The 21788-nt window shown below is 35.0% G+C and overlaps 1 protein-coding gene across 4 annotated transcripts in view; it reads right to left on the bottom strand.

The window, feature by feature from the left end:
- Positions 1-19663, bottom strand: part of TFEC (transcription factor EC) — a 149408-nt gene extending 129745 nt beyond the window's left edge. For 3 of the 4 annotated variants that reach the window (XR_005216982.1, XR_005216983.1, XM_037836335.1), the window contains exon 1: positions 19457-19663. Coding sequence is in view for 2 of the 4 variants with exons in the window: in XM_037836335.1 (XP_037692263.1) it covers positions 19457-19654 (198 nt within the window). In the remaining 2 variants the exon portion in view is untranslated. The remainder of the gene's footprint in view (positions 1-19456) is intronic. The other variant, XM_037836336.1, reaches the window with a different exon arrangement.
- Between the last annotated feature and the right edge of the window lie 2125 nt (positions 19664-21788).

Raw genomic sequence — 21788 nt, 5'->3', positions numbered from 1 at the left:
AAAATTGTCCAGTTAGACATACCATTCAAAAAAAACATTTCATAAATACACTTTTAAAAAAGTCCATGCAATCCCAAAGTCAAAGTAGGACACATAATTTCATCCCATTTAACCACTATGTAAAATTGATCAAACTGAATTTCTAAAATAAAATAACCCCTGGCCTAGAATCTTGATGCCAACTTTAGCCTGGACCAAGTTTTTACACTGAAAGTGTTTGTTCGGGAAAGTGACATTTTCATGGAAACCCTGTCAGATCTTTGTCTCCAGTAGAGCTACTGGATCCCCCATAAATACATAACACAAATTTCCAAACACAGGAACCTTTTCTGCCTACTTATTGTCCATTCAGAGATGAAGTCTCTCATCCCAAAGTCTCCATTGAACTGCCCTGTGAACTTAGCTCTCTTTTTACACTTCCCCAAGGTTCAAGTGGAAATGAAGTGGAAAGGATAAATGACAAGAGTTAGGCATTACAGTCTGGTTTTTATATTTTCCTTTCTTTGATACCATTTACAATTTGCACTTCACCTAACAAACAGACAAAGCCTGAAGACTCCATTCAATTAGGTTTAATAGGATTAAAACACTGATTTGGAACTGCAGATTTAAAAAGACAAAAATCTTAGCACGTATGTTTTTCATGTATCCCGTTAATTCTAAAATAAATATGTTACCTGGTGCAAAATAATTAAAACAATCAGATATTTTAGCACTTTACTTTTCAACTTAAGTATTTGGTACCATTATGGTGAAGTTTTAACAACCAAAATGTAAAATGATTAATGTGTGTGTGAATTAATTTTTTACTAGATGTACTCTCTTTCTTGGATGTTTTCTTCTAATTGATTTAAAATCAGGGCCATGGTGAAAGTAAATGCTCACCACATTAATAAGCTGAAGTAATTTGTTTGAGTTGAGGAAATCTCCCTCAAGCAAAGAAGGCAGAGTTCCATGATGGTCACCTTTACTTATATTAAGAAAAAAGAAAGAAAAGAAAGAGAGAAAGAGAGAGAGGAGAGAGAGAGAGAGGCAGAGAGAGGGAGAGAGAAAGAAAGAAAGAAAGAAAGAAAGAAAGAAAGAAAGAAAGAAAGAAAGAAAGAAAGGAAAGAAAAGGAAATTAGGTCACCTCAAGAGTCACTGAATAACTGACCACTTGTCAGGTTAGATGCTCTAATCTTGTGTCCAAAAAGCTTACTGCAGAATTGAATATGATTATTACTAGAAAACCAATCACCTACCATAGGCTCAATAAGAAAATACAAGTTAAGTTAACAAATGGCCACAACAAATGCCTTTACAGCAATTTAAACCAGTCCTAAGAAAGAACAGTTTACTTCTTAACAAAGGTGAAAAAATTTGCATCCGTTTCATGGGTTCATTTATTCAACCAATTGAAATTTACTGAGTACATATTGAGTTAACACATCAGCAGACTTTGAAGTTACAAAGAAAGTAGTAGACTTTTGTGTCTTGTCCTCAAGGGAAAATTTCCTAGTAAGAAGCAAGACAGCAAGACGTGACACTCATGAAACTGAGGTAAGATGACACATGAACTCCACAGTGTGGTCTGTAGAATATACATGCTTGAAAAATAGAAGTAAAAGAAAAACCTACAGGTATAGTTCATAGGACAGGCCTTCATTTTTGTTTTTTTAAAACAAAATTGAAATTTTCAAGGACACACACATGAGAAAGAAAGATCATGAAGGCACAAGATAACAAAATGGGCAAGAAGGGGCACTAGGAAGAAAAATAAAGAATGCAGAATATGAGGCTTTGAATTCTGAGGATTAAATTCACTACACTACAATTTAATGTATGGCTTACTCTGTTATACATTTTGGAGTGGGTTTGATTTCAGTTCTTGTTTATTTGTTTAATTATCTTGCATTTTCACTGTGCATTTACCAAATACATATCCTTTTTGTAACTCCATGTTCCATAACTGTTATGCCTAAAATAGTCTCTTTTTTATTGAAAAAAAAAAAAAAACTTCTACACTTCTTTCCAATTACTATTATTATGACTTCATTGATTTCTAAAGCTCATAAAGGGAAAGCAAGCTCTAATTGGAGGTTACAGAAACATATTCGTAGGTGGATAGATCTTGAGGGAATGCAAAGTCCAAACGTTTGTATAGACATAACTCTATGCCCCAAAAATCAATGTCAGAAATTTGGCTATGTTTTCTTTTCTTCCTAGGAATAACAACTTCTTAAAAGTGGTTTGTAAAACTTTTGGACATGTTTCATTTTCCATTTTTCACCAGGTCATTCAAATTGATAGAATTTATTATAAAAATAAGTCAAGATTACAAAAACAAAAACCACTAGAAAAATTTGAAAGCATAAGGGACAAATATAGAAATAGCTGAGAAGAGTTGGAGACCAACAAAAAGAATATATGAGGTAGGTTTAAATACATTCGGGATGCAGAAAAGAACATAAATAATCTTGATTCCTGAGTGTGAGATCATAAACACCACTTAGAATTTGCCCCCAGCATCTGGCAACCTGAACATTTTTATAAACATCAGAATCGGTTGAATTCAGATGGGTAAGACCAACTGCTGTTAATGTGATTACTTTTTTCTCATTATGTCTGGGTCTATACTAGATTTCGGTTTCGGCTTCATATAAGCAATACCATGTAATCACAATGCATTTAAAAGTTAAAATAAAAATAAGAGTACATTTTCATTGGCATGTAGTAACCTTACAGATTACCCAACTTAGTAGATGGTTTCTCTCTATTCTTAAGTTTTTATTCAGTGGTCAATTTACTGTTCATTATTATAATAGCACCAGTATTGTAGAATGAGCTCACCACACCTAACCTTTATGCTGTAAATTGAAGTTAAATTGCTAACTCCTATCAGATGCTAATTAAACTGACTATCATGGATTTTATGTAGCACATTGTACTTTAAATATATATGCCTGGGATGCCCAACAGCTGAATTGCTACTTATAGATACTAATAATGAATATGTTGGTTATTTTTTGAAGTTTAATTAACAGGTGTAATACCCACTTGCAAAGGCATCATTAAAATGGTATCCAAGATTTACAGAATTTATAATACAGAGTTGGTTACTTAATATCCCTCTCAGAGTTTGACCTTTTCAAAATGCAGCCTAATATTTGGCCACAATACCACTGAATTTTCAAAACTTCATTGCCTTAACTCACCTTAAAACCTATTTTCTCTGTGAAGTTTTTCTGTTTTATTGAAAATGGAAAAAAATTTTCACTAATGACACTATGCCAACCACAAGACAAAACAGAAGTGTGTGTGTCTGGGGGTCAGTGGATGAGAAGGTGACATTGTGACTGGTACATGCACACACAAACACACATACACATACACAAACACCAAAGTTTTGTACACCATATCTAATGTGTGTGTCAAAGGCAAATATTATAGATTATAAGTTCTATCCTTAACTCCATACTTTTCCTTGAAACTACTAACAATTTCCCCTTCCTTCTTTCACTATCAAAGTAGTCTTTTAAACCCTGAAGTCATTCACCAATATTTTGTAATCTGGCCTCTGTCCCCAAATCTTTTTGAAACCAAGACACTTTAAAAGGACAATTAAAATTATTCAGTTCAATGATTTTTACAGAGTCCATATTTCCTTTTATTTTTATATAGTGTTTGGATGAGCTCCTCCTTTCTGAATATCTCTTGTTTTGACCTCCGTCATATGAAGGATTTTCTTTGTCCACCCTTCTACTTTTTATTTTTCTCCTCTTTGTCTTACAATTCTAATTGTGGGTAAATGCCAAGAGTCTATCCTTTGCCTATCCTTCTTTCTCTTCTTCCCGTTTCCAGCTAACTATCAAATTTATGCATTAGGCTCGGTTCCTCTCTAAACTGTAAATCCAAGAACTAACTATTTGCATCCACTGTCCTATCCTCAAACTCAACATGTCTCAAACGTAACTTACATTTCCCTCTATTTAGTGAAGCCTCCTTCTCCAGTGATTTTTATAGTATCAAGTATTTTCTAGGCATTTTGAATAAAGGAATAATGGACTCAAATTATCTTCTCCCTTGTGGGATCAGCCCCCAGCAACCCCCATAAATACAAACACACACACACACACACACACCTCTATGCATATACACTGGCTTTCTTTATAGAGTTTGTTACATTTCTTCATTTTTCTATTGCTATTATCATCATACTAGTCAAAACAGTCTTATTTTAAATGAGCATGATCTGTTATTAATAGCTTTTTCATTTGATGGTCAAATTAAGCTCTATTCCGCTCTTCAAAGAAAAGGCAGGTACAGAACAGATGGATTTAAAGGTTTTTGTTAAGAAAATTATCACGAATAAATAGTAAAAGAAAAATTGCTTAAAAGAGAAATATTAGGCTTCATCAAAATAGCCAAAGATCAGTCACAAAAGATATCCTTTTAACCCCGATGGGGAGTACTGGGCAGACTCCTGACTAGCAGAAATGTGAAAATGACCAGAATCAACATGCCAGAATGTTGGAGAATACCTGGGAATAACAACCAGGTTTCCAGAGAAGGCTCAAAGTAACAAACACATGAAGTAGACCCAAACAGAACTGTAAGGGCTATGAAAACTAAAGTGCCATTCGAACCATAGCTCACAAAAATATGCTATGAACTATTTGCTAAATTTAAACATGGAAACTGCCTGCTAAAATAGAAGATTTAAATTAGGTCCAGAGTCTCCTAACCCAAAATCCAAAATGTGCAAGATGCAACTGAAAATCACTCTTTATGCCAAGAATCAGGAAAATCACAACTTGAATGAGAGAAGACAGTATATGCCAACACTGAAATGACTCAATTGTTGGAATTGTCAAGAATTTTTAAGTAGCCATCATAAAAATGTTTCAATAAGCAATATCAAATTATCTTGAAGCTAATGAAAAGATATAAAATCTCAGAAAAGACATAGAAGAACCAAAAGGAAATTATAGAGCTTAATAATACAATAACCTAAATTTTAAAAACCTCACTAGATGGCTTAATAGAAAATTAGAGATGAGAGAGAATAAAGTCAGTGAACTTGAGGGCAGATCAATAGAATTTACAATGGAGAGAAAATTAATTTTAAAAAACTGAACAGCATCTCAGAAACCTAATAACAAAAGGTCTAACACTTGAGTCATTAGAATTTCAGAAGGAGAAAAGAAGTGGGACGGAAAAAAAAATATTGTCTAAAAATTTTCTAAATTTGATTAAAGGGATAAATCTACAGATTCAAGAATCTGAGTGATCCCAAAATAGGAAAATCCACAGAAATGTATGCCAAGAAATATCATAATCTAACTTTAAAAAACTAAAGACAAATAAAAACTCTTGAAAGCAGTAGGGAGAAATGACTCATTTACTACAGGGAAGCAATGATTCAAATGGCACCAATTTCTTATCTGAAACCATGAAGACCAGGAGGAAGTAGTTCCCCAAGTGCTGGAAGAAAAAGCTGTCAACCTAAATCTCTAAATCTGGTGAAAATATCTTTTAGGCATAAGGGTAAAATAAAGACATTCTCAAATGAAGGAAAAATGAAGAGAATTTGTCAGCAGCAGGTATACCTGTAAAGAATGGCTAAAAGACATTCTTCTAACAGAAAAGAAATGATAGCACAAGGAGACTTGGAAATTCAGAAAAGAAGAAAGGACAACAGAATTGGTTAAAAAAAAATAAAAAAAAATACTAATAATAATAAAGTAAAAAAATTTTTAAAAAAGGGGCAAATATAAAAATTCCTCTCCTCATGAATCTTTGAAGTCACATTTGATGGCAAGCAGGGTAAAAGAACCTAAATGGAAGTAAATGTTCCACATTTTACTTAAATTGGTAAAATGTCAGTACCAGTAGTCTGCGACATATATAGACAGTGACATTATACATTTGTATACTATAATACCTAGAGCAATCACTAAGAAAATTATATTATGAGATATATTCAAAATCACTGTAAATAAATCAAAATGAAACTCTGAGAAATATTCAAGTAATCCACAGGAAAAAAAAGGGGGGGGCTCAAAAGAAAGAGAAACAGAAGAAATAAATAGAAAACAAATTAAAAATGACTGACTTAAGCCCTAACATATCAATACTTGTATGAAGTGTAACTATTAGAAATATATCAACTAAAAGAGATAAGCAGGGTGTATAAAAAAGATATTATCAAATTATAAGCTGTCTACATGAAATTCATTTCAGACATAATGATATACATTAAAGGTAAAAAGACCGAAAAAGATACATCATGCAAACACTAATTTTAAAAAAACAAGAGTGGCTATATTAACATCACATAAAGACAACTTATGAGCAAAAAACTTTACCAAAAACAAAGAGGGATATTACATAATGGTGAAAGGATCAATCCTCCAAGAAGACATAGCAATTCTAAATTTGCATACATCAAACAACAGCACATCAAGATATGTAAAGCAAGAACTGATAGAATTGAAAAGAAAAGTGGCCAAATCTACAATTATAGTTGGGGACTTCAACATCCCAATAACTATTTTAAAAGTTGAATATGTAATTTTAAAATTTCAAAAAAGAAATCTCCGGGCCCAGATGATTCCAGTGGAGAAGTCTCCCAAACATTTAAAGAAGAATTGGCACAAAGTCTACACAATCTCTTTCAGAAAACAAAAAAACAAACATTTTTCAATTCTTTTTATGAGACCAATATTACCCTGATACCAAAACCAGACAAAAAAGAAAACTATAAATCAATACCTTTCATGAAATTAAGTCCAAAAAATATCCGAAACAAAATATTATCAAATTGAATCTAGCAATGTATAAAGAGTTTTTAGACATGATACCAAAAAGCACAATCTATAAAAGAAATCATTGATAAACTGGACTTTATCAACATTAAAATTCTTTGCTCTGTGAAAGACCCTGTTAAGGTGATAAAAAAACAAGCTACAAACTGAAATAAAATATTTGCAAACAAAGAAAGGACTTGTATCTGGAGTATGGAGAGAAATTTCCAAACTCAACAATAAAAAAAAAAAATATTTAAAAAGTGGGTAAAAGTTATAAATGCACATTTTACCAAAGAGGAAATACAAATGGCAAATAAGCACATGAAAAGATTTCAACATCATTAGCCATCAGGGAAATGCAAACAAAAACCACAGTCAAATATTATTAGAACAGCTAAAATGAACATTAGTGATAAAACCAAATGCTGGCAGGGATACAAAGATACTAGATCTCCCATACACTGATGGTGGGAATGTAAAATGGCACAGACACTCTGAAAAAAATAGTCTGGCAGTTTCTTATAAAATTATACCTCCACTTACTATATGCCTCAGTAAGCACTCTTGGGCATTTAACTCATAGAAATGAAACTTGTGTTCACACAAAAACCTGTTATGCGGTACAACTCCACAGTCGATTTGTTCAAACACCACAATTGCATGGAACTTTGAATAGGAAGTGAGATACGGTAGGTTAGTATAGGCTGGAGTGAAATAGTGACACATCCTAGAGTAATTTGGGCAGATAATAAAAAACATATTTACAGCCTCCCCCTCCCCAGCCCCGAGGATCTGGGGGAAGGTGCGGATGTGTTGGACATCCTCACCTGGACTGGTGTTGATGTTGTCACAAACATTGGGACTGGCGGTTTGATGTGCTGAGCCCTCGAGCAAGGGACTCGCCCTTATAAAGCCCATTACCACAAAGGAGAGTCTAAAGTTGTATGTAATGGTGCCTAAGAGTCTCCCCCTGAGTACCTCTTTGTTGCTCAGATGTGGCCCTCTCTCTCTCTAACTGAGCCATCTCAACAGGTGAACTCGCTGCCCTCCCCACTACGTGGGACCCGACTCCCAGGGGTGTAAATCTCCCTGGCAACGCAGAGCATGACTCCCGGGGATGAATGTGGACCCGGCATTGTGGGACTGAGAGTATCTTCTTGACCAAAAGGGGGACGCAAAATGAGACGAAATAGTTTCAGTGGCTGAGAGATTTCAAATGGAGTCGAGAGGTCACTCTGGTGGACATTCTTATGCACTATATAGATAACACCTCTTAGGCTTTAATGTATTGGAATAGCTAGAAGTAAATACCTGAAACTACCAAACTCCAACCCAGCAGTCTGGACTCCTGAACACAATTATATAATAATGTAGATTACAAGGGGTGACAGTGTGATTGTGAAGACCCTGTGGATCACACCCCCTTTATCTAGTGTATGGATGAGTGGAGGAATGGGGATAAAAACTAAAGGACAAATGGGGTGGAACGGGGGGATGATTTGGGTGTTCTTTTTTCACTTTTATTTTTTATTCTTGTTCTGGTTCTTTCTGATGTAAGGAAAATGCTCAGAGATAGATTGTGGTGATGAACGCATAACTATGTTATCATACTGTGGACAGTGGATTGTATATCATGGATGATTGTATGGTGTGTGAATGTATTTCAATAAAACTGAATTTAATAAAAAAAAAAAAACTAAAAAAAAAAAACCTGTTATGTTCATAGCAGCATTGATAATAGCCCAAAACTGTAAAAAGTCCAAATGTTTGATTTAAAAAACTCTGGAACATGCATAGAATGCAATGCTACTTAGCAATAAAAAAGGAATAAACTACTGATGCATGCAACAGCTGAGATGGTTCCCAAGGCATTATACTTAGTGAAAAAAGGCCAATCTCAATAGGTTACATACTGTATGATTCCCTTTACATAACATCTCAAATGACAAAACTATAGAGATAGAGAACAAATTAGTGGTTGATAGAGGACAGGGACAGGTGTGGGGTTGAGTAAAATTATAAAAGGGTAATACGAAGAAATTGCTCTGTAGCAATGAAACAGTCCTGCATTCTGATGCTCATGGGACATATACAAATCTTTTCATGGGATCAAACTGCATAGAATTACACTCATACATATGACTGAATATAAAAATTACTGAAAACTGAATAAGATCTGTAGTCTAGTTAAAAGTATGCTTTATGTACTATTTTTGCAACTTCCTATGAACCTACAAGAAGTTTAAAATACGAAGTTAAAAAATATCTAGATATAACTCAGTCAGTAAAGAGTTATTTCACTGTAACTTGTTAAAAATAAAATATTGACCTGTTATTAAGAAATTTCAACGTTTACTTAATTCACAGAAAACCCCAATATTAAATGATCAAAAATATAAAACAGAAAAATTGCGTAATTTTCTATCATATCAAATAACATATTATGAGCAAAAATACTTAAGGTTAGAGACTGTTTAGAATAAAAGGGGACATTAATCTATGCCTTTATGCAACATTTGGAAGAGAGGTATCTATGCCCAGAGATTTCCAAGTAAGGAGTCCCTTTCCTTTCCAATTAATTTTTCCTGGGTTGATTGAGCATGCACATGCTGCACCATTTAGATATTATTGTTTATTATTACCATTTAACTACCTAAAGACATAAAATATTATCCATGAATGAAACATCCCTTCCTCTGTCAGTCCTTCCCAGATTGATCTTTGCATTATTTACATAATTCTCTCCTTGTAGACTTTTCAGAATTAAACACAATATTTTAGTCATGTCTGTTCTGTGTCAAATTATAAAGAAGACAGGGCTCTGCTAACTGATAATCCTAGATAGCAACATGTGATAGATGAGTTAGAACATCCAATGAATCACATCTCTCTGGACCCACTCTCTTATGTAGTCTTTTCCCACACTGACTGTGGGCTTAACCATGCTGGCTTCGTCAATGAGACATTATGCAAGCAGAAGTTTAAAATAATTTGCAGATTAGGGCTGGCTCCTTTTCTTGATGCTTTAGATCCCTTCTACCATGTAAAGCTAGACTAACCTGCTGGAGGCACATGGCCCAGCCAATAGCCAAAACCCAAAACCCAACCTCCAAAATTGTGAATGAGGCTGCCTTAGACCACCTATCTCGAGGGTAGTCACTGGGCAACATACAGGGTGAGCAGCAGAACCGCTGAAATGAGCCCAACCCATATCGCTGACCTGCAGAATCAGGCAGAAGTAAAATAATTGTTGTTTTAGGACACTGATTTTCATATTAGTTTGTATTGCAACAACATATAGCTGATACAGCTTATTAATACTAAATGTTTAAATCTTAATTAGATAAAACCAAGTAAATGGACTCATCCAATTTTGTAGTTGAGTGCTTTGGTTTCAACACTTAATTTAAAAAACTTTCATAATTAGACCATTTTAACTCGTTTGCAAACTGCAAAAAAACCATGGTCATGGTGTTTTGAGGATCATTGAAGAGAGCAGCACCACTCATGTAGATGGAATTGGAAATCGAATTGTCTGAGTTTATCCAGAACTTACCTTACCTATTATATTTTTAATTTGCCGATAATGAATTTGGCTCCAAATTCAGCTTGCCTTACTTAACATAAAATGGCTAAAAATCGACAGATTCAAAGTTTACTAAGAACCAATTAATAAAAGTTTTACCAAATATATTTTTATACAAAGATTCAAGTCTTAAACATTATACATTGTGGACTTCTTTCACTTGCTTGAAATTGTTGGTTTATAGGAGATGAACGTTTGCTAATCATGGGTATCAGCACTCTTAAATGATTAAAATGCTCATCTGTCATTGCAATTTTGCTAAATAATAAGCTGTTAAGAGGAATTTGAGGAATTTATTATTTAAGCTATTATTTATTTCAAACATTCCAGTGAGCACATTAATATGAAAAACATCCCATTTTTCACCATTTTGGTTCCCATAAACTTTAAAGTATGCCAATCTTCATGCTTTAGGGCATAATTTTGTTACCAGCTGGGGTCAGGAAGAAATTTTCCCTACAGTATAGTATCGCTAATTACCACAGGTGTGGAGAGAACAAGAGAAAGAGTCAGGGGGTTACACGGCCCTCTAAAGCATCTGGTATTGGATGCTCTCCGAGTGAGAATTCAGAATAAGACGAAACATTGAATCGTTCCTGTATGTCAATTCCGATATTCCTAGGAGGTGCCAATATGACACTCCTGCCACAAGGGAGGGATTTCCTACAGAACAGATGTCACTTAACAGTATTATGTGTGCTATCCATCTCAACAAATAATTGCTTGGCACTTCTGCCCTATGGCAAGGGTCTGAAAATATGTTAGGGTGAGAACACACCATCCAAGCAGATGGGCATAGATAAAAGAAAGAGCAAGGGCATACTGAGCCTGAAATGCATGTGTAAAAGCCAGATGGGAGTTGTGAAGCAGATGTCTTTCCTTATCTTCAGTGATCAAGCCAAAGATCAGAGTTTCCCAGATAGTTATTTAGAAGTTCTATTTTAAAATGTGTTTAGATGAGTATGAGTTGCATAAGGCTCCAATTTATTGAAACAAAGAAATCTTGCCTTTTTTTTTTTTTTTTTGGTGTAAACTTGCATTTCCATTTGAAACAATTGCATTTTGCTTAAAGCCTGAAACTGTCCTGAAACTCCCAATGCCCATGTCCCTCCCCCTCCCTCTCCCAAAAAGAGAAAGTAAAAAGCTAGGCCAGGATAAGAGGATGGACACAAAGAATGACAATGAATGAGAAAGGACAATTGAGATGGGACCTGCCTGAGAAAGACAGCAAGAGAGGAAAAAAGTCCTTTTAAAATATCAATAAGAAAATCAAAGAAAGCAAAATCCTTTTTCTGATAAAAGGCAAAAAGTTAATAACAGTGAATAAAGAAGGCAATTGCAATATGCTCCAACTGTAATGATAAAAAAAAGATGAAGAAAGAATCAGAAAGTGGCAATTTTACATAAGTTTAAATAAGTTAACATATGTTAACTACACTTAACAATACATGGTTTGAAGTTTTTAAAGTATTTAAACTATTTCCTCCAAAGCAGACTTGATTGGCTATTTCAATAATTAGCTGAAGAAAGAAGAAGGGTGTCTTTTTTGCACAAGAACCAGTAAAGGAATTTTTATTTTTAAAATAGCATTAGTGGCAGAAATGAGTTGAGTGGGGTCGGGTTATGTGTGGGGGCAATTAAGAATGTGTTATAAATTGGTAAAAGTCATCCAATCATATCAGAACTAGAAAATATGAAAATGTTTGATGGTATTATCAATGCATGTCTTTGGCCATAATGGGAAACAAGTAATAACTGCTTTGAAACTTTTGCCATTCAGTCATGTCTGAAAACTGGGATTCACCTGAACATTTGCTCATATGCTGGAACAGATCCAAAGATGAGTCTTAAGGAAAATTCTAAACTTTGTTTTCTAGTGTCCCTTTGTATGGAGAACTGGAGAAGTTCTTGAATTTGTATCTTAAGATTTTAATCCTACCACATGTGCCTGTTTTTTCAAAATTTGATTATTTATGCACAATTATTAATATGGAAAACCAGGATACCAAGTCCTTACTTTAGACCATGATCTCAATTTTTTCTATCTGGCTTCTAGCTACTGTACAACTGAAAGGCATAAAATGTAGGAGATATTGCCTAAGCCTTATGCAATTCATTAAGAAAAGTAGGAGGGATAAGGGCACACAACCCATTCCATGTAACCTAAGTGGAATGGGAAACTACTAAAAGCTTTTGTTAATGTGTTTGTTTGGGAGGAGACTGCCATGACCATATTTACATGGTGAAAGATCGCTGAGGCTACACAGTGAGGAAAGATCAGATGGGAACAAGACCAGATCCAAAGACACCACTGTGGGGCTGTTGTCCTAATACAGACAAGAAATAGTGATGACGTGGACTGGGTAGTGGCAGCAAGACAAGAGAGAGTGGTGGATTTAAAATAATTATGAAGGAGACAATAGGATTTTGGAATAACAGGGATGAAAGAAATAGAGGATTAAAGGATAATCTCAGTTTTAAGCTTGAGCAAGTGCATGGGTAATTATTCCATTTATGAAGTACAAAATACAAAAGAACAAGCATGGCTGTTGTTTTATTTTGTTTTGTAAGGGCATTGGGAGATTCTAGATTACTAATCTATTCTGGTCCATTTTGAGTTTAAAGAGGCATCTAAGCTAAAGCAGTTGAATACTTGGATTTGCAGTTAGAGGAGGGCTCTAAACTGGAGAGACAGATCTGTAGCTTATCAGTATTTATATTTATTGTAGCCATGGTAGTGGATAACTTTGCCCGGGCATCATGTGAAAAGACAGAAGTGAGGAATCCCGAGAACAGGGTTTTAAGGAAAATCATTTATTACCCCAATATTTTGTAAGCACCTATTCTGTTCTAGCCTGCAGAGATAAATAAGACAAAGTCCCTTCTCTCCTGCAGTTTACATAGTGGATGAGCCAGACACCTAAACAGTAAACAAGTAAACAATGACAAACTCAACATGATAGGTAAGATATTTTCAGATACTTTACTTTGAAGGTTGTGTAGAAAATAAAACAGTGCAGGGTGATGACGAGTGACTAGAACATGGTGGAGCCCTTTGGTGGGCAGGAGGAAGGGGAAGGAGGAGGGGTGTAAAGGAAGAGGCAAAGCAAGGAACATCTGGAGCCGTGGGAGAGCAGAGCAGGGAATAAGAATAGGTCTCCATAAAGATGGACAAAGGGAAACTGCTGTAACCCAGGAGCCACCAAAGAGGTAGAAAGTGGAAAGTTTGTTTTCTCTCAGATAAGGCCACCAGAAAGTTAAAAGTGTTTCTACCAAAGTAGCTGCTTACAAAGTGTATTGACTAGTTAGACTGGGTAGGTCTCAAAAAGCTATAGACTAGGAAGTTGGAAGAAAAACTGGAGGGATTGGTATTTGTTAAAACTAATGAGTAAAATAGTTAACAAAAACTCCAAGTGTTTTAGTCTGCTAGCTACCAGAAATAGACTGGCTTGTAACAATATGGATTTATTAGCTTACACACTTACAGTTCCAAGGCTGAGAAAAATGTGCAAATCAAGGCATCATCATGCAATGCTTTCTCCCTAAAGACGAGGGCTATCCTGGACTCTTCCGTCACATGGCAAGGCACATGGTGGCATCTGTTGGTTTCTCCTTGTCTTCCAGGTTTTGTTGCTTTCAGCTTCTGGCTTCTGGGACTTTCTCTCTGGGTTTCTGTGGTTTTTCTCTCTGAACTTCTGTATCTCTCTCTGTGTCTGAATTTCATGCTCTTATAAAGGACTCTAGTAAGGGATTAAGACCCACCTTGAATGATGTGGGTCACATCTTAACTTAAGATGCTACTCACCCAAAGATCCTACTTACAATGGGCCCACATCCAGAAGAATGGATTATTTAAGAACATACTTTTCTCAGGTCCATACAGCTTCAAACATCACACAAAGTAATGACATCTCCTTAAATCTTACCCTGAAACTCACCTTATTTAGGAACATATTAATATTAAAAATGCCATTTAGAATACTATTCCTGCTTGTCTCAATTATCTGTATCTAAAATTTCACTCAGAGTCCGTTAACACTAATAGACAGTATTACTCATCTAGTGGCAGCTACTTGAAATAATTAGCATCTACATACCTGCCATTGCATAATTGAAGGATAATTGTAAATGAGGAGAGCAGTATTGTCACTAAAAATTAGCAAAATAAAGTTATATGTTAAGTACATATTATTTTTAAACTCTAAAGAAATATTTAATATTTTTTGGTCAATCCCCATTACACATTTCAGATAAATAGGAAAAATTTGAAGAGATGACTATTTAGTCATAATGAATTACTGAAAGCCTCAAAAACAGAGACTTACTAAGAAAAGTTGAAAATGACAACAGTCGTCACATTTATGGAGGGAGATTAGGAAGTTAGAGGTTATCAGTTTGCTATGTTTCAGCATACATAAAAGGAAATTAGGCTAAAATTATAGGCCAATCATAGTGAGGAAGAGGGAATTCATTAATATTGTAACTTTTCTGGGTGCTGCAATCTATTACTCAAAAGGTTATACAATTCTCTCTGCTTCATTACTTGAAATCAAGACAAGACACTGAGAAGCTGGAATTGATTAATGAAAATCAAGGGACCAGAATACTTTATACTTGAGGACTCTTAGGGAGCAGGTGTCTCCCGCAGTTGTTCCCCTCAGCTTCAGTGAGCAATTTCCTTCCATTGGTAGGCTCCTGGGATATAAAGCTACTTCACAGGGTATTGCATGCTAGCAGTCCCAGGTGTGGAATATGTGTTATTCAGACAACACAATGGGGTTTGGGTGACTTCTTTAGGCTTCTTGATTATGGTGTTGATCATAACTTGGATGAACTTGGTATAAACCACAGCTACCATTTCAGTTCGTATACTATTCATCATACAATAGTAGCTACATTTGCTTGGATGTGAACAATGAATCCCTCAAATTTATAAAAAAAAAAGGAAACTTTAGGGGAAAATGCCTTCATTCTGATCAAGAAAACATTTTTCATGGACAGTGAATAATTATCATTTTATGTTTTGTGCTTACAGCTTCTGTAATTCTTATCCCTTTTCCCAACAATAAAGGCAAAGGGGCTTTTAAGGAATATGAGGTATATTATATAGGTTGCTTCATCTAATTTCCTTTTATTTTTCAGTCTGAGCTTTGTAAAAAAAAGAAAAAAAAAAAACTAGAGTTGCAAGAGGTCTTTGAAATAAGTAACTTTCAAAGGTGTTCAACATAAATGTAAATGAGATTTTATAATATCTGGAGGTGATGACAAAATCCTAAAGGTTATTTAACAAATTTAGAACACTCAGAGCACAACTAGAAAATGGGATCTAGGCATGGAAGAATTCAGCAACTGATTCTGTGATTGTGATTGTTTTTTTAATTGCCCTTTCTTGTTCCTAGCAGACCAAGAAAAAGTAGTATGTCTCCACTAAAAAAATTGGAGAAAGGGGACAAAGGGGGATAAGAGAACAGAATGAGGGTGCTGATTCCCTGCCCTGGGTTAAACACCTTGGTGTGTATATGGTGGTCAGAAGGCCTGAAAACTCAATAGAGAGAGGAAGAAACATAAACAGGAGAGGCTTTAGAACTCTGACAGTGTGGAGCAACCTCAATATATCAGAAATAGCGACCTGACAAATGTTCCTGCAGGCTCCCGGTGGATGATGGTGGCAAGAAGGAGAGTCCTTGCTGGAGCTCCAGGTCTACTGGCCTTGACTGCTGACTCTGCCTCAGCTGAGAGAACAGGCCAAGAATCCCTTTAGCCACAGGAATCCACAGTGGAATCCAGGAAGAAGCCCAGAAAGCCAAATGACCAACAGGGCAAGAAGCATCTCAATGGAAACCATCCAGACTAGAGGACATAAGGTCATGTGAGCTTTACCTCATACCCATAGAAGTCTGAGTATTTGCCAAAAACAGACAGATTGAACCTGAATGTAAACACATTAAACTGAAAGGCTTTGAGATACTTTTAATTGGAAAGTTAAATTTTTATGCCATCATCCTCCTCACAATTAGCCATCTCTTCCTACCCCTCTGTAGAGCTCCCCAAGAAAGATGGGAGTGGTAGGAGGAAGAGGACTTTCAGATCACTGGGAAGAAAGAAAGGGGCTATAATTTTTCTCATAATTTTCAACCCCTCTACATATGTTATCAACAAAATGAGTTTAGACACTCCAAGGATGGAGGTTCCCAAATAGAGTATCTCCATTCACATCAACATGGAGTTGGCACATGATACACAATAGTAAGAAGCACCATTCCATCAGTTAAAGACCCCTATTTTTTATATTCTAAAATAGCCTAATTTCATTCTTCAAAATCAACTAAAAATATTTATTGAAACTTACATTGCAACGTGCTATCAAGAAATTTCATAATACAGCATTTGGAATGCACTTGTCAATGTATGAGTCTCTAAGGTTCTCAGCTTTTTAAAACCAGACATTTAACTTTTATCACTTCATGGTTTTGACCAAGTTCTGAGATGCCAACCCATGCTAACCAAAGACAAAGCTAACCGCATGTGTCCATCGTACAAAGCAGGTCTGTCTACATATCACTTCTACAGAATTTTAAACTTAACCATTACATGTTGATTTTTATTTCTTTCAATTTTAGAGGCTTATCCTCTTCCCAATCAGAAACAGAATGTTATATATTAAATAGCGAAAGTTTAAGACCTGGAGAATATAGCTGGGTTAAATCAACTGTTCAAAACATACTTTACAAAGCTTTACCTTAACGGACAAAATTAGACAAAACCCCTCTGTTATGCAGATGTAATTTCACAGCCCTAATCAGCTAGGTTGTGTTAAAAGGTGAAGAATAAACAAAAGCAGTGTTAGCAAGTATCATACTAGCCTGTGTTAACAGCCACAAATTGGGATGCCTGCCTTGCTCATACTAATTTGTTGGAAACCACGCCAGCACACTATCTGTCACCCACCCAATTCTGATAATAGACCATTCCTTCCATCTCCCCCTCCAGCCACAAAAGTGAATATCTGATCAATAAAAACCGAACACAGCACTCATCATCTTGGTCATAATGACTGGTCCAAAAGTTGGACATTTGAACTCAGAAAATCTCTCCCAGAATTTTTTACCCTGGGTAACATAAGCCCCCATTTTCCTTGGCAACACCTGTGAAGATGTAAATCTAGACGGTCTGAAGGCTGCAGTTTGCTGCAAGAGGAACTGGTCTAAGAATGAAGACAGTATGCAGAGAAAAGCACTGATCAGAGGTAGGGAAGTTCTTAACAATATTCGAAGTCCTGGTTCCTGTCACCTTGTACAGCAGATCTCCTTCCTGGTAATAAGAGACAACAGATTTTCTTTGTGGCTTAATCTACCTCAAATTGGATTGTTCTTACTGGAAATCATCAGAGCCCTTACTAATAAAGCTAGTGAAAAAGTAGTAAAACCAACCAGGTGGAAGAATTAAAAATGCCAGCATTGTCAGTCGTAGAACAATAATATTTTTCCTAGTTGTGCAATTTGGGATAATTTTTTAAAATATCAGAGACCCATTTCATTATCTGCAAAATGAGACTCACAGCTACTGTACTGCATTATTGAAGAAATAGAAATCATATATGTGAAGGGTTTATCATCATACCTGGCTGATAGCACTTACTCAATAAGTGCTAAAAATTTGTTTTATTGTTTTGATGATGAGGATATGAACATGATGATGATCTTGAGAAGATAAAGATAGTGATCTCACAATCTTATACAATTTTCCATTAAAAGCCTATGTTTAACATTTCTAGGTAAAGAAAGTTGTAAGGACTAAAATGAAAAACTTCAATAAAGTGAGAAATAATTATATACAAAACGTGTCCATGACCTTAAGAAGCACTGATTTTTGAAAGCTTAATGTACAATAAATAAGCAGAATGTGATTGAAGGTTAACTGGAGATTAATGGGATATTCTTGTTTTTAAGAATAGGTTTAATATGAGTTAAAGCAAATGTGATCTACATAGCTACTCCTAGTACTGAGCTATTCCTTGAGAATAAGTGTAGCAATACTTTTAGGCCTAATTCAAAGGCCCCTTTCAAAATAAAGCTTTCCACAGTATCACCAAATCCATGTACAATCACCATGCACCATTCTTATGGCACAAATTCTTTCTTCAGTCATACTTATTTATTTCCCCGGCACATTATAGAACCTGGAGAGCAAGTTCTCTCTTTCTCATATCTGTACCCTAGAAATCTAGGTTAAGAATTGATAAAAAGTAGTTGCTCAGAATACAGTATCTAAATTAAATTGAATTTTGTACATGTACTCGGAGTCAGAAGACATGGATTCTGCCACTAACTAAAGTGTACTTGCTTGCATGAGTAGTCACTAACCTTAGGGCCACAGACTCACAATGTTGGTCTCCAAAGTTATCTTCTCAAACTCCTACCTCAGTACAAATATCCCATCTAAAATACCTTTGCTATCTATACCCACTGTGATAGGACCTCTATAAAAATAATCGCCAATCAAGCTTCATAACCACTCTTTGGCATATTTATTACCATTCATATTGAACGGCTAAATAAAGCAAGTCTTTAAATGGCCCAAGATCAGAAAGTCAGAAATATAGACCCCAAAATTCTAACTCAAAGAACATTTTCTCTCTATATAGCAATCACTTACTTGTGATTTATCATTCTCAGTGCCTTTAAAAAGGCTTATCACTATTAATAATCTTCCTACTGGTATGATTCACCTCACTGATTAGTTTGGATGGATGAAAGAGTATGAAACTTCTTTATAAACAAAGTGCTCCAAAATATCAATATCTCAAAATTTCAAAAAATCAGTAATGACAATGATGATGATGAGGTTCATGATGATTTAAAAGAGGAAATTATGTAATTTGAATACTTTTTCACTCTAATATTTACATGCCACATATGGTGAATTTAGCCACTTAATGAGAATTGGGAGAAGGTCCTGGATTTCTACTCTTATTTTCTCTTCAACTTTTGAGTACAATTAAAAAGTATGGATTTCCAGGGTTATTACTGACTACATCATTTTTACTTAGAAATTATTAAAATATATGTATACAGATATATACCTTGGAAAAAGACGGTAGTTGAATTGAAGACAATTCTGGTCTTACTGAGAAAAGTCTATGAAACATTGGTTTGTATGAAAATTGCATGTGGTACTGGGTGCACTGGGCCCTGGCTTCCTGGCTGTGCTGAAGTCTCTTCTCTTTTTCTCCTAATTGTTCTCTCAGCTGAAATTGGAGTCCCGTTAAAGCTTGTAACATATTTTTCTTCTTTCTTCTTACTATTAGTGGATTTGGGAAAAAAAAAAAAAAAAAAAAACCTGCAAAACAGAGTCAAAAATTATTTTCTTTTAACCAGTTGAAATACATATTGTAAAATAAATCTAGCAAATGATAGAGGAAGCATCTAAAATAGAAAAGACATTCATTTTTAACGGTTATGATTCACCCCCATAAAGATACAATTCTTAATGTTCAAGTTGAAAAAAAAAAAAAAAAAGATGAGAAGAAACAGTTGGCATTCAGCTAACAATTGTGTTTGGAGATTTGTGCCTGACTTTGTTATTCTGAGCAAAGCCAGGTACCAGTCTCTTGGGATTATGTACAAAGGCAAAGAAAAAAGTGGACATGTACAAACCTCAAAGGTGACTGCTGGGTTAATAAAACAGTCTGTTTTCAGTTCACCCACTCTTACTCTCAGTGTGCAAGTATATTAAAATATGTCAAAAGGAAAACCATTTGCTGTGCAAAAATAATTCAACTACAAGTCACAATTTCCAGCTGGTGGAGTGCCTTAGTGTATTTAAGTGCACTAACAAGTGACCTATACATCTCCCTGGATGAAAGTTGTATCCTCATTAAAGGAGAAACAAACACAAAATAGGAACAAATGTCACATAGAAAAACAGACCACAAAAGATTCCGTGTTTCCCCCACTCAGTTTCTGCCTTAGCTATCACAGACTGAACAGCAGTGCTGCCTAGAAGTAACCTCTTAAAAGGTAACAAAAGTAAAACGTTGAAACTGCTAGAGGAATTGAATGTATAGCTAATGGCCATCCATATTATTGTTCAGTGTATGGAGAAAAACATCTTTATAGTCTCTATAAAATCTCACACCACTTAAGACATTGTGTGGCTGGATTAAACAAACACACCCAAGGAATTTAGAATTAATGCTCTAACTTTTATCTTTAAAAAATCTTTTCTAGATGAAGTCTGGTTTAAGAATTTATGAGCTACTATACCAACCTTTGCTTTTCTGATTTTCCTCTAAAGAACTATATCATTGATAGGAATCTGCAAAGAAAAAAAAAATAGGTTAATTTTGTTCAACTCTAATACTACTGTTTTTATTTGATTAAAAATTACCTCATTATTACAAGACAAAAACATACATTAAATGCTCAATGTAACAAGTTCTTTTCTAGGCATAGAAGGACATATAAAAAGAATACATCAAATGATTCCCATATTAAAAAGCAGATAAATATTCTCTGGAATGATAAGGGAACAATGTGTGAGAAAATATAACTAATTAGAAAAGTGTGGTACTAGCAATAATTTAAATCTAAGTAAGATGTGTAAGGCGTCCCTTTTATTATAAAGAATACACTTTGCTCTATTTTTTCATATAAATTATCATAAATTATTGCAATGACCTCTTTACTCTTTTGTCCCTCCATACTAGAATGTAAGCTCCTAAAGGATAAGATTTCACAAGATTTTTTGTGTTGTTTTTTATGTGGTTAGAGTTCCCATCTTGTACAATCCCCAGCACATAACAGGAATTCAATGAAAAGCAATTGTTGCTTCATTAACTGATTAAAAATAAATGTGCACTAGACAATTTGTGGCCCATTTTAAACTGTCTGCTGTCCACTGGAAGACATCGCAAGCCCTGATAAGGGAAGGTGGGTCTCAGAAGAGGTCATCATTTTCCATGAAAAACTGCAACCCAGGAGCAATGGATATGCATAAAAAAGCAGAATCATTCAACTCTGAGTTATGTGTTAAACTGGAATATACAGAGCAATCATTGAAACAAAATGAAGGCTCAATATCTGAGTGTAGGTAAAAAGGGATCAGCAAACCAATATAAATAAATTAAAAAGTCCAGACCTGGACCAAGTATGCAGGGTTGGAAACATGGAACATTTTTGAGGCACCAAAGTTAATGATATATTAAAACTGAGAAAACATAGATTTTGGAAACCAAGAACTGGTGAGCTTCATTTTTAGTCCCCATAAAATTCAACAGCACATTTTTAAAAAACTAGTCTGTGAATCCATGAAAAACAAAGTGAAATTCTCTAGAGTGTAGGGAGTTGGCATCAAAAGAGTATTGTATAAAAACAAAAGCTTGGGGCTTCTGTTCTGAATGTATGACCCTGGAC

The sequence above is a fragment of the Choloepus didactylus genome, chromosome 5, assembly GCF_015220235.1.
Source record: "Choloepus didactylus isolate mChoDid1 chromosome 5, mChoDid1.pri, whole genome shotgun sequence".
Lineage (NCBI taxonomy): Eukaryota > Metazoa > Chordata > Mammalia > Pilosa > Megalonychidae > Choloepus > Choloepus didactylus.
This window is presented reverse-complemented; position numbering and strand designations above follow the sequence as displayed.